Below are 12,487 nucleotides of genomic sequence, written 5' to 3'. Positions count from 1 at the left end.
CAGACAATTCACCTTCTCTTGTCGGTCTCTAAGGGACCAATATTTTTTTAACTGGTGCGATGATAAGGGAGGCCCACCAAGTGCAGGTCAAGGACGGAGATAGCAGCCGACGTGGAGGTCAATGTCAAGACGGTCAATGCCAGCGAACCAACATGCTCACCAAAAATAGGCCAAGCAGAGGTTGATTTCAGCTGCCGAGCAGAGGTTGACTGCAGTTGTCGATTGGGCTTGAAGAGTCCGATCGGCCGGAAGCTTATCGAAGTAGATCGCTCTCCCTGACAAGTCATATAGAGAGAACATCAGATGACACACAACTTACCAAGCGAGTACCGGGTCAACCAGACCTTATGTCCAGTCGGGTTAGAGACAATCAGCCGAACCAAACTGCAACGAAGAAGGGCAGCTGAGATCGACCGGGCGGGGAGTCCCGGCCAAGCGGCTACGCCGCTCGGCCAAACAGTGGGGCCCCTCCTATATCTTATAATATCCCTTTAGGAGGCAATGTCGTGACAACAGGGCATGGTCAATAGACAAATTGTACGACGAAAGCTTCTACGGTCATGTCAAGGATTTGCATGCTCTATTAAGGTATGATGTCAGAGACACTTTTCTGACATGTCCTTTCATAGGATGGTTGTAAAAATATGCTCGTGCTTTGAGGAACGTACACGTCGTTTACTGTAGCACTATATAAAAGAGGATCTATACATCGACGGAGGTATGTGTCATTCATTATTCACGCTTGTGCTTTTACTGTTATTATATTGGTCTGTCTTCTTTTACTATTCCGATGACTAATTTGAACGCCACATTTCTTATATTGTAGATTAGAACAAAATTTTCACGAGATCAATAGAGGAGCTATATCTCCCGCTAGTAGTCTTCGTGATTTCTGGACCGAATCATTAACTGAGTCCTGAATCGTGACACACGGCTCCTGTATTTGATCGGCTACGGACCCGCCGTTTACTAGGATTAATTAAATTTAACACCCTCATTTTTAGAAAAGCATCTAGGGATTTATTTTATTTTATTTTTCTGTTACGAGTTATACATAATCGGTTAGTTTCGGATCGTGCCGTGTAACGTGGAAATTCTGCAAATTTTACGGTTGCCAGGCGTCGTGGTCGACTAAAACAACGAGGCGTGTTACCCAAAAAAAGAAATGGAAGGAAAAGACGTTGCAACTCGATGCAAATCCTCCTCCGCTCCTCTTCGATTCGGGAAGAAGTAGAAGAACACTTCCTCCGGCCGCTTTCCTGCGACCGACTCCTCGGCGGTGAGCCTTTGCCACCCTTCCATTCTTTTCTGTTCCACTGTTTCGCCGCTTCGTGGTTCACTCGGATTCTCGATTTTTTGGGGTCTGAGAATTAGGTTAGCGTTTGCCTAGGAAAAAACACATAATGGATGCTTAATGTCGTTGCGGAAGTAGAGGTTCCTGTAGTCTGTGGGTTGATTAGTGTTGGTGGATTCTGAACCAGAAACACCACTTTCCATTTTTATTTTAAAAAAAAAATGATCGGTTTTTATTTAGATAATGTTGCATCACTTCAACATCATTTTCCTGTTGTGAAATTGTTTTTATTTTTTTCCTTTTTTTTTAAAAGAAATCATAGAATAGGCTACATTTGCGGCAGACAAAAAAAAAGGAAGGTTCCCACGTTGAACTAAATTAAAATAAAGTTGATTGATTGCATCGTGCGCTCTTGAGTAGGTTTCAGTGATATTGTGGATTATCAAGTTTCTGTGTTGATTTGACATTAGTTTAATTGACTGTACTACCAACGTAACTATATGTTTCTGAATTAAACCATTTACTGGTTTTGGTTGCTAACAACTGTAGTATACCTTGGATTGCTGTCTGTTTCTGCCTGAATGACACTGGTTCTAATTTCTGATCTAACTTAGTCTTGTTTTGGTCATGATAGTGGCAATCTTATACTATTCAAAGGATGCTAATCATTATTTGTCTTGGATATAAATCAATCATGCATTGTGTGTGGCTAAATTGTGTCAAACAGTTATTTTCTCTTGGAAACTTAGCTGCTATGTTAGATGTTCTGTTTAGCATCTTTACCTTCTTAGAAGTTTCTTGCAATAGAGCTTTATAATGTCTGATGTTCTCATGCTTTAGCTGTCTCTTGTTAAATCATCATCTGTGACTGTCTAGTTTATAGCTCTGTAGTCTAGCATTCTAGCTTTAACTTTTGCTGCTGTGGTTGGTGCTGTTTCTATTGGGAAAAATGAAAAACATGACTCTTTGTGTAAGATAAATTGTCCTACTTATGCCTACTGCATTCTTTCTATGTGGCTCTGCCTAAGGTAGTCTAATTTGCTTCCAGTTATTTTCTCCATTTCATTTTTTTTGTTCCGTGGTTATCATTGCTTTCTTTTGGCTCATTGCATATGCAAAATTATGGTGGTATCCAGGTGATGCTGTACATGCAATTGTGGTTAGCTTGACAAGGTAGTTGTCTGCTGGCTTTATTTCTGCTCCACTTGTGTGATTCCATCTACCTAATGATTTTGTGCATCAAGAGACTAACAATATTTGATGGATACAGTTTAATCAGAAGAGTCCATGCCTCTCAATACTTCAAGTAACGCTGATGCAAAGTATCCACTTCTCATATTAGGATTGATATAGAGTCCAAGCTTGGAATCACATGCCATAATTCTTGGACAGATGATGCAGTGTGTACATCCAAATTAGTAAATTTATGGGTGGAAATATATTCATCTTTGTTTTATTAATGCTTCTCCCCCTAGTTGATTCATCAAGACCATGGAAGATGTTGACTATGAACTCGGGAGGGGAGGCAAACTTGTTATATAGCTGGACGATTTTCAGTTCAGGAGTATTTGTATTCATTGCATCTGTGCTCTCTGTGTTTCTTATTAGCCAGCACCTTGCAGTCTATAAGCAGCCTGAGGTATTTTAGTTTATAGTTTTTCATTCTATCCTAATATGCCAACCACATGTTCTGCTGAAGTGTGAACTGATCATTTTTCTTCATTGTGCTTATAGTTGTGTGATCCAGAATGTTTCTTGCTATGTTTAATTAGGTTACCTGTTTTCAATCCATCTCAGGAACAGAAATTCCTTATTGGTCTCATTCTGATGGTTCCTGTATATGCAGTTTCATCGGTATGGCTTTTTCTGTTGCACTATACTATATGTTAGTTTTATGGTAGTTGTTCTTCTTGCAACAGAGTTTATTACACCTAGAAAAATTATTATTTATTGTCAGAACTTTGGATTTTATGAACACGAGCTTATCAATTGAATTTTAGTATTGTGAAACTTCACCGCTTGAATGTCTTTGTCACTGTGTTATTCTTATTTGCTAATCCATTTATGATGATCTGCTCTTTATTTTCTTCTTCTTATTATTTTTTCTTGTAATTTGCATTTCCATGATGCTTGACCTTGTTTCTTCATTGAGGATGACAGACATTATTTATTTATTCTCTATCTCATCTTTGGCATATTTATTCTCTATCTCATCTTTGGCTTGCAGTTCTTGTCTTTGGCATACACAGAAATTGCATTCGTCTATGAAGTGTTGCGAGACTGTTATGAAGCTTTTGCTATGTATTGTTTTGAGAGGTACTTGATTGCTTGTTTAGGTATGTTCCCCAACGCTTGCTTGGTTTTTGAAGTTCAGTTAAGATATTACGAGCAATATACTTGGTTCTTTTTATTTCCTACTCACTTTTTGTTGAATACTTATTTTATGTTCTGTTGAGAAATTTGGCACACACAAGAAAAATCAATCATGAGAACTATTCATTTAGATTAATTATCCAAAGAATGTATCTTTTATATTTTGTTGTCTACTTTTGCCAATAGGTGGATATTTTCTATAAACTTTCAACTACCTCAGTCTCAAGATGGTGAATAACCTGATTAAAAAAGTTGTATTATGTGAACTTACTCATGATGTTATGCCTGTGTCTATATGATAGTTAATAAATCTGTCTACTTTTTGTTAGTGTTACTCCTTTATATAACTATAGATGTGTCATGCTGTGAATTATTTATAGTGATCAATTTATTCTTTAACCTATATTTATCTAATTTTCCAGATTTGTGACTCATTTATTGCTTGACCAGCTATAGCTAACATGCCTGCAGTTGTTTTTGCAAAGAAAATACAGTTAGTCCATTCAACCCTGCAATTGAATATTAAAAAAAGCATTTTATATTCTTAGAATCTCAGCTTCTTGATTGATAGGAGAAACTTGTGGTGTAGTATCTTGAATAGATTGAAATGTTACCATCAGCTTTTGCCCTTTCTACAAAATGGACATACATATATGTCCAAACTATCCAAGAATTTGAAATTGAATATTAGCTAATTTGCATCAAATCTCACCTGTAGGTACAACAGATTGTTTTCTTCTTCACATTTATGTCTAGTCATATTTATTTTGTGGGCCTTTTGTTTTGACATAGTTGCAAACAGGACACTACCATATAGAGTTCTTATCTATTATGATTTTTATTTTCTATCTATTATGACCTAGGTGGTGAGGAAAATACAATCAAACTAATGGAAACACAAAGTGAAATATCTTCTAGCACACCTCTGTTGGAGCTTGAGTATGCAGATGGACTTGTAAGACATCCATTTCCATTGAATTGCTTCATGAAGCACTGGTATCTTGGTCCCGAATTCTACCAGTCTGTCAAGATCGGAATTGTTCAATATGTATGATTCTTCTTGTTCTTGATAGAACTCTTTGCTGCTGACTGCATGTGATTATTGGTTCGCTGGTTATTTGCAGATGATACTTAAAACAGTATGCGCTCTATTAGCAATTATTTTAGAACTTTTTGGGGTTTATGGTGAAGGGAAGTTCAACTGGAAATATGGGTAAGGTTATCTTTGTTCAATTATATTTTCCCAGATTATTATATGGCCTGTGATGGCTGTGAAATTGCGACAATTTCATTAACAAAATTCATTTGCTCATAATAACACTGGGACAAGGAATTAATTCAGCAATCATATTTGTGCTCTACTACAGGTACCCTTATCTGGCAGTCATACTCAATTTTAGTCAGACTTGGGCCTTGTATTGCCTTGTACAGTTCTATTCTGTCACTAAGCTTAAGCTGGAACCAATCAAGCCCTTGGCAAAGTTCCTTGTATTTAAGTCCATCGTATTTTTGACTTGGTGGCAAGGCATTGTTATTGCATTTCTCTTTTCAATTGGAACTTTGAAAGGCCATTTGGCACAGCTGCTGAAGACACGGATTCAAGATTATATCATATGCATTGAGGTGATGCTTAATGTCTTTAAAATTAAAATTTTATTACACTTGATATATTATATTTGCTACTCTGTTGATTTTTTTTTCAGGTGTATTTTTTTAAAACAAAATATGCATCAAACTGCACTCTTACTGCACTCTCGTTTTCTGCTGCTTATGAACGTGACATTGCTCTTATGTTTCTCCTTTTCTGGGTGTAGATTGTCTGAAACATTACTCTAGAATGCTTTTCCTCTTCACAGAACTATCTTGCTTTGAACAATAAAATTAAGCCCCAACTTTTAAGAAAACTCTTACAGATTAACAATCATTACTTTTAATATTCTTTTTCATAATAAAATCACCTATTAGTTGCATTGCTAAAGCTAAGCATAATGTTTCTTCTACTTATCTAGTTTGTGTTTCAAACTGTTATTAATACTGAGTCCTTGAATACTGCTGTGTCACATGTTTGAAAATTGCAGCTGGTTCTCCTCCACACCTTTGCAAAATGATTAAAATTGAATACTTATGTAGGTGATTGAAATGGAAAATAGTTCAGGTATCCAACTGCAACTTAGGGCATTATATGTTTATTTGGCCGATGTTAATCCTTAAGGTCCTTAGGAACAAAGAGAACACAGTTTTGAGTTTCAAGATAAGATCCAGGATAACGACGACCACAACAATAACAATCAAACCTTTATCTCACTAAGTAGGGAGATAAGATAAGATCCAGGATAATGCTTCATTAATTTCTTCTGATTCTACAGTTCTGTGTTGCTTGTTTTTCCATTCAGATTATGTTTGTGACACTTGCATAGTTGCAATGGCCTTATAGAAAGCTATAACTTGCTTGGCCTGTTGTAATAGTTTTTTCCCCCCATATTATTCTTGAGAACAAGTGCATACTTTCTTTTCAATTTTTTTTCTTTCAATTTTTCCTCTGGATTTTTCTTCAATGCATTTGTTGCATGAAAGAAAAAAGTACAGGACCTATACCGCAAAGTTATCGTTTTATTTCACCCTCACAGCCATTAGGGGTTTCAAAAGTTCAACCAAATTAAGATTTATTGTTTTCTTATCTCCATTGGTTGCTCACTGTTCTACACTTGAATAACAGATGGGGATTGCTGCAGTGGTTCACCTCTATGTATTCCCAGCTAAACCATATCACCGCGGAGAAAGATGTGTTCGGAATGTTGCTGTTATGTCCGATTATGCATCACTTGGTACTCCTCTAGATCCAGAAGAGGTTGAGGATTGTGGAAGATCCCCTAGGGTACAGAGTGCTCCTCCAGATGACAGGGAAAGACTGTTGAGTTTCCCCCAGAGTGTTCGAGATGTGTTGTTTGGAAGTGGTGAAATTGTGGGTGAATCCTTTTGTTATTTCTAGTTCAGTTCAATGGCTAACCAGTGTGACTTATTCTCCTTGTTTCACTTGCTAGGTGGTCGATGATGTGAAATTCACTGTTGCTCATGTGGTAGAACCAGTAGAGCGAGGTATTGCAAAGATAAATAAGACACTCCATCAGATTTCAGAAAATGTAAAGCAGCACGAAAGGTGCAGGAGAAAAGCCAAAGACGACAGTTCTTTTGTTCCCTTGGATTCATGGAGAGAGGAGTGTTTGGATGCTCATCTCGTTGAAGGCGGAAGTTACAGTGACAGTGGACCGTCTACTAAGAAATGGCAAGTGAATGCAAAATCTGTTGGCTCTAGACGCGGATCGTTCGAGTTCAGTGGTCCAAGATGGTCGTAACAGTATTGCAGCACTAGCACAAGCAAATTCTGTTGCGGTTCTACACTTTGTTGATGCTAAACTATTTTTCCATCTCGATTTTATGGCTGGAGTTTCAAGTGCAAAATTTTTGGTTCGAGGATCCTGTAAGTGTTCATAGTAGGCATTTTCGGTTATAACTTCGGATTTGGTCCTAGGTTATTACGGGCATTAAGTCCCTTGTAATTATAATAAACTCGATCAGAGATGAATGGGTGGAATCCAACCAACAGTTGATATTCTCTTCTAATTATAACTTTGCAAGCTATTTTCTCACAGTATTCTTTTTTATTCATCTAGTCAAGTATGGATGGAGCTCAATGTAGACCTGACTCCGATCTGTGATCTATAACTGTCTTTAACAGTTAAGATTGAGGGTCGACTTTGCATGAACGAATGAACTGACAGTTATGAACCCGGCAGCCGACGGTTCCAATGAGTTCCATGATTTTTCACAATTGCACCTCGATCTAGGCCTAACGATATCGAGTGAAGCGAGTTTCATGATCTCCACGATCGCAATGTCAATAATCTACTCTACTTGGAATTCCGGAAGGTCTGATTTTTAAAATGGATCAGAGATTTATTGGCTCGCCCATAAACCAATCAGATCAATTTTAGATTTGTCAGTTGGTTTCGACATTTGTGAGAAAAGTGTAATTTTTCATGAATTTCAACGTTTAGTAAATTATCTTTTAAGAAGGTAAAACATCTTTTGGATTTTATTTGACAAGATCTTGGTGGGTCTGTATTCTCTTGTAAATTGATCAATTTTCTTTTTCCATTAATGTAAGAAATTCATCCTCGTCTGTATCTTGTTGACAGATTCGCCCTTCTAACTATCCCCCACACACGTATATACCGATAATTCCTCACTTCAATTTCGCCGTGGTCGCTGCTGCCTTCAGAAAAAAACCCTACATCGGTCTTCCTCCGCCGCCTCAGGTAATCCACCCTAATGTTTCTTCTCCTATGCCGCATTTTATCAAAAATGAAAAAGGTAATTGTCAAGATGAATGCGGATGAATTTTATGAAATAGTTGTATTCTGTTGTTTTTGTAAAAGAATCGCCTTGATATATACCAAAACTTGTATAATGGCTCGTCTCAGATTTCTTCAATTTAACCTGTTTGTTTCAAAGTACTGGGGAATGGATTTTAACCAGTAGATAGTGCATTGTTTTGGTCTACGCCTCATTGCTCTCGCTTGTGAATTGTCTGTCAAATCTGAATATGTACAGCAAAGATGTGGAAAATGAAGCGCCGCATCATTTGTAGGGCTGAACTGATGATAAGTTAGAAAAATCTGCTGATCAGAAACATTTATTTTTCATTATCTTCATGTTTAGTTTTTCTCTCCTCTCTGTTTCAGTTTGATGTATAGTTAGACTATCTCATCATCTTTCATCTGTTTTGTCTCTATGATTACGATGAAACTAATTACTTTTTTTTTTTCAGAATTTTTTTCCGTATTTTGGTTAAAACAATTGAACAATAACAAGATAATATTCTCTCTCAACTAGATGAATAATGGAATCAAGTTAAGATTTAGTTGTGAGAATCAGCTGTGAGAATGTGGGTTGCGAGAGTTGGTGAAATTGGATAAAACTAAGTGGAAAAATAATATTTTAAATAAAAATATGGAAAAGTAATCAAGGCATGAGTTTATTAGTTAATTCAATATTGTCAATCATTGAGAAGATCATGTTCTCTCCTCTCGAAGAACTCCAAAGATTGGTGGTTCACCTGTTGATGGTCTTTTTGCCATACACATTGTCTCAAGGTTACTTTTGTATTACACTCAGCAGGATACCTTTTGATGCATTGAGGCTGTTCAAACAACAGATTTGATGTAAATTGTATATTGAATCGACAAGTGGAGATTTGAAAGCAAGCATTCCTCTCTTATGCATAAAAATATGTTGTATAACATGAACCCTTATTATTTACTTGGTAATATATTCTGTTTTTTTTTTTGTTCAGATGGACACCAATGATCATGCTGACTATCTTCTTGGAAACAATGTGAATCCAGAGCAAGAACTGCCTTCAGGCTCAGAAAGTCTTTTTCAGCCAAATGTGGCTTCATCAGCCCATCTTCAGCACACTGGGTCTTCAGGACCACTGAGCAGATCTAGACCTCCTAGAACAATAACAACCATGACTGGATCTTCAACATCCCTATTGGGTTCTGAAGGTTCAAAAACTACTATAGGAATTGACAGAGGCCATTTAGAAGATACTGCAAAGGTATTGAATCTGAAGCCAAATTCTTCTGCTCAATGTAACTTTCCTGGTGAAGATAACAGGCCTGTTTACAAGGTATAAATTGTGTTTCTGCAGTTTCGTAATCTTAATTTGAGTTTCTATCACTCATCACTATACTATTGCATTTGCTTGTATTGCATCACATAATTTTGCCTTGTGTAGTTGGTATATCCGAGGTAAGCCATTGATTATTTACCTACTGAGCCAAAAAATTGAGTAAATGGTTAGTAGTTGTTTAAATTAGTTTTCTTTCTTTAAAATTTAGAATATCGCATCAATCTTCTATATCTTTTGATGTGCACAACTGGTTTTTCTGATAATATTCTAGTTAAGTACATATTGGACACATACACATATTAGTACAAACTACCTTTTTTGACATTCAGTTTATACCAATCAAAGTTGTCTATTCAGTTTGGCATTTATGGCTTATGCATTTTCCTTTCTGCTCGGCACAGTGCTTAGTTGTTTCAGTCTGTTCTTTAAAGCTGAAACTTTATACTTTTCTCAGGCTCGAAATCTGACTTCTGATTCTCAATCAGTTGAAGCTACTCAGGGTCATTATATCTCACAAACAATAAACTCAACTTCTCACAAGCGAGGGGTTGGGCTTCTTAATAGGCAAAACTATGCTAAACCAAGAGTGACAGGACAAAGTGCCTTTGGCTATGACAAGTTTGGAAGGAATGGTAATTATAGCTCATGTAGGAACACTCAAGATTTAAGGGAGGCAGTTCGGGGTCCACGGGCTAATAGAGGCACATACAAGAGTTCTTTTGGCTCAACGGATAGAAAGTCGAATCCAAGTCAGCTTGTGTGTAGAAGTAAATACAATAAGCTAGATTTTCAGACCAAGTATGCGGAAGCCAAATTTTTCATGATAAAGTCATTTAATGAAGATGACATTCACAAAAGCATCAAATATAACGTGTGGGCAAGTACACCGCGAGGAAATGAAAAGTTGGATGCTGCATATTGGGATGCACAAAGAGTAATGTCAAAGGGTTCAAAGTGTCCAATTTTCCTGTTCTTCTCGGTGAGTAACTAGACAAATGTTTCTTTTTAATATTTTGTTTAGAATTATTTTGTTTTCCAACTAAAAACAATTTTCCTTCATGCATCTTCTTTAGTCCTTAGACATGCTAAAGGATAGCTCTTTGATTATTAAAATCGTCATAATTTTTTCTCCATGTAGTTCCAATGATTTTGCTTCCACAACCATATTTCCTCATTTTTTATCTTGATTCTTTTTCTTTATGAATCATATATAAGTTCTCCTAGAATAATCTTTTCCATGTCCTTCATATTGGAACTCTTTTTTTTCCTATTTAGACAAGGCTTTACTGCTTTTAGATATTGCTATTAAGATTTTATGAATGGAAATTCATGATCATGCTTCTTGTCATTTTTCATTTTATTAAAAAAAATCTTTTATGTTCTTCAGGTTAATGCCAGTTGCCAGTATGTAGGGTTGGCTGAGATGCTTGGACCTGTCGATTTTAACAAGGACATGGATTTTTGGCAGCAGGAAAAATGGAAGGGGTTTTTCCCACTCAAATGGCACATTATAAAGGACATACCGAACCGACATTTTCAGCATATTACACTTGAAAATAACGACAACAAACCCGTATCTTTTAGCAAGGACACCCAGGAGGTATTATTTTTTTCCCAGTTCTTATAAAACATAAAATTAACAGTGTCTTAACTTTCAAATCCTTTTGGATATGAGAAGCATTCAAATAATAAAACAGCTTAAACTACAACAAAAAGTTGAAACCTTCCAATACTTGTATAAACTATGCGACCGGAATTTACCATTTCTAAGTTTTGGAACAAGTTATTGCAGTGTTGAGAAGGTTACTAGAGAATGTGAGTTGCATTAAATGAATTGTAATATATGTTTAAGATGCTAATGCTTAATGTTAATCGTGTGCAAGTGGTTTTGGTTGCTAGATAATTCCTCAAGAGGACTTTTTTACTTAAGTCTGAGAAGGGAAAAATTGAATTGTATGTATAGTACACTGTTATATAATATAAACTAAATCACTAAGTACCTCATGTGAGACTAAACTCAATACATATAACTGTTAACTCTATAATTCTAACACATTTTTTCGAGTCAGAGCACAAATATATTGTGATTCTTAACATTCAAAAACTTTTCCATACAAACTCTCTATTTGTCATCGATGTCAAGACATTTCTACATGACCTTTTCTGCATACTTGATTTAGTAGATAGGGCTTCCACAAGGTCTCCAAATGCTGCAAATTTTCAAAGACTACAGTCCGACAACTATGCTGCTTGATGACTTAGAGTTCTATGAAAAGAGAGAGAAGTCGCTTCAGGCTACAAGATGGCGACGATCTGCAATGATGAATTATGATAGAAGGCTTTATGACGAAATGAATTATGCGGTAACTATTGCATCCTTTGCCTTTTGAGTACTCTTTTGAAGTTAATTTAAAACGTTCGCTGCCTTTTTTTTCATACAGGAACACTTGGAAGAAGCACTCAGTAATCTGAATGTGACTGGGAAGTCTGGAAACAAGTTTGATCACCTGCCGTCATCTAACTACACAAGATTCGGTTCATAACCACACGTCCCTTTGCACTCCTTTGCTCTAACACAAACTGTAGCAAACAGAAAGGAGATCGCAAAATCGCACACATGGATTGTGTCAATTGTTCTTTCTCATCATACTTCTCCAAGTAAATTCTTAGTTTTTCTCCAAGTAATTCTTATGCATGATTAAACTGATGGGCAATTTATGAAAATGCACTTCTATTATTATTTTCAATTGAAATGTGTTTAGGATAACTTTCTTTTTAAATTTTCATTGCATCATAAGATCTCAAAATCCACTTGCACTTGAGGTGTCGATGAGTTGTGTTCCTATTGACTTTTTTTTATCCAGGCGCCTAGGCGAAGCTCACCCTTAAACATGATATGAAATTTCTTTTATTCACTTATGATGTTAGAAAATTCACTTAGTACTCTTTTGGATCATGCCTTTGCCCATCGCAATTGCATTACCTCGAGTTAAATTTCGTCATGGTCTAAGAATCCTAATACTAGAACACTAGCACAAAGTATTCAAATTATACTAAAAACATTGTGTTCTTCAAAATTTTATGTATGTGCATTTTTCTATTTAAATTTATATTATAATTCAAAT

At 36.2% G+C, this 12,487-nt stretch overlaps 2 protein-coding genes across 3 annotated transcripts; both read left to right on the top strand.

Annotated features, from left to right (window-relative positions):
- Positions 1 to 1,071: 1,071 nt before the first annotated feature.
- LOC122020989 (protein LAZ1 homolog 1-like) lies at positions 1,072 to 7,314 on the top strand. 2 transcript variants are annotated; one of them, XM_042579059.1, is made up of 11 exons: positions 1,072 to 1,279; positions 2,431 to 2,467; positions 2,565 to 2,616; positions 2,770 to 2,933; positions 3,092 to 3,148; positions 3,522 to 3,630; positions 4,531 to 4,715; positions 4,792 to 4,880; positions 5,035 to 5,290; positions 6,384 to 6,629; positions 6,709 to 7,314. In XM_042579059.1, the coding sequence occupies exons 3-11, from the start codon at positions 2,610 to 2,612 to the stop codon at positions 7,018 to 7,020; spliced, it is 1,425 nt and encodes a 474-aa protein (XP_042434993.1). In that variant the 5' UTR covers positions 1,072 to 1,279; positions 2,431 to 2,467; positions 2,565 to 2,609; the 3' UTR covers positions 7,021 to 7,314. The 2 variants fall into 2 exon arrangements, with proteins under 2 accessions (XP_042434993.1, XP_042434992.1); XM_042579058.1 differs by having other exon boundaries at positions 2,565 to 2,933.
- Positions 7,315 to 7,844: 530 nt separating this feature from the next.
- Positions 7,845 to 12,129, top strand: LOC122021948 (YTH domain-containing protein ECT2-like). The gene is made up of 6 exons (XM_042580133.1): positions 7,845 to 7,983; positions 9,021 to 9,359; positions 9,817 to 10,341; positions 10,750 to 10,962; positions 11,546 to 11,725; positions 11,804 to 12,129. The coding sequence occupies exons 2-6, from the start codon at positions 9,021 to 9,023 to the stop codon at positions 11,903 to 11,905; spliced, it is 1,359 nt and encodes a 452-aa protein (XP_042436067.1). The 5' UTR covers positions 7,845 to 7,983; the 3' UTR covers positions 11,906 to 12,129.
- Positions 12,130 to 12,487: the final 358 nt, after the last annotated feature.

Source organism: Zingiber officinale, chromosome 9A, assembly GCF_018446385.1.
Source record: "Zingiber officinale cultivar Zhangliang chromosome 9A, Zo_v1.1, whole genome shotgun sequence".
Lineage (NCBI taxonomy): Eukaryota > Viridiplantae > Streptophyta > Magnoliopsida > Zingiberales > Zingiberaceae > Zingiber > Zingiber officinale.
This window is presented reverse-complemented; position numbering and strand designations above follow the sequence as displayed.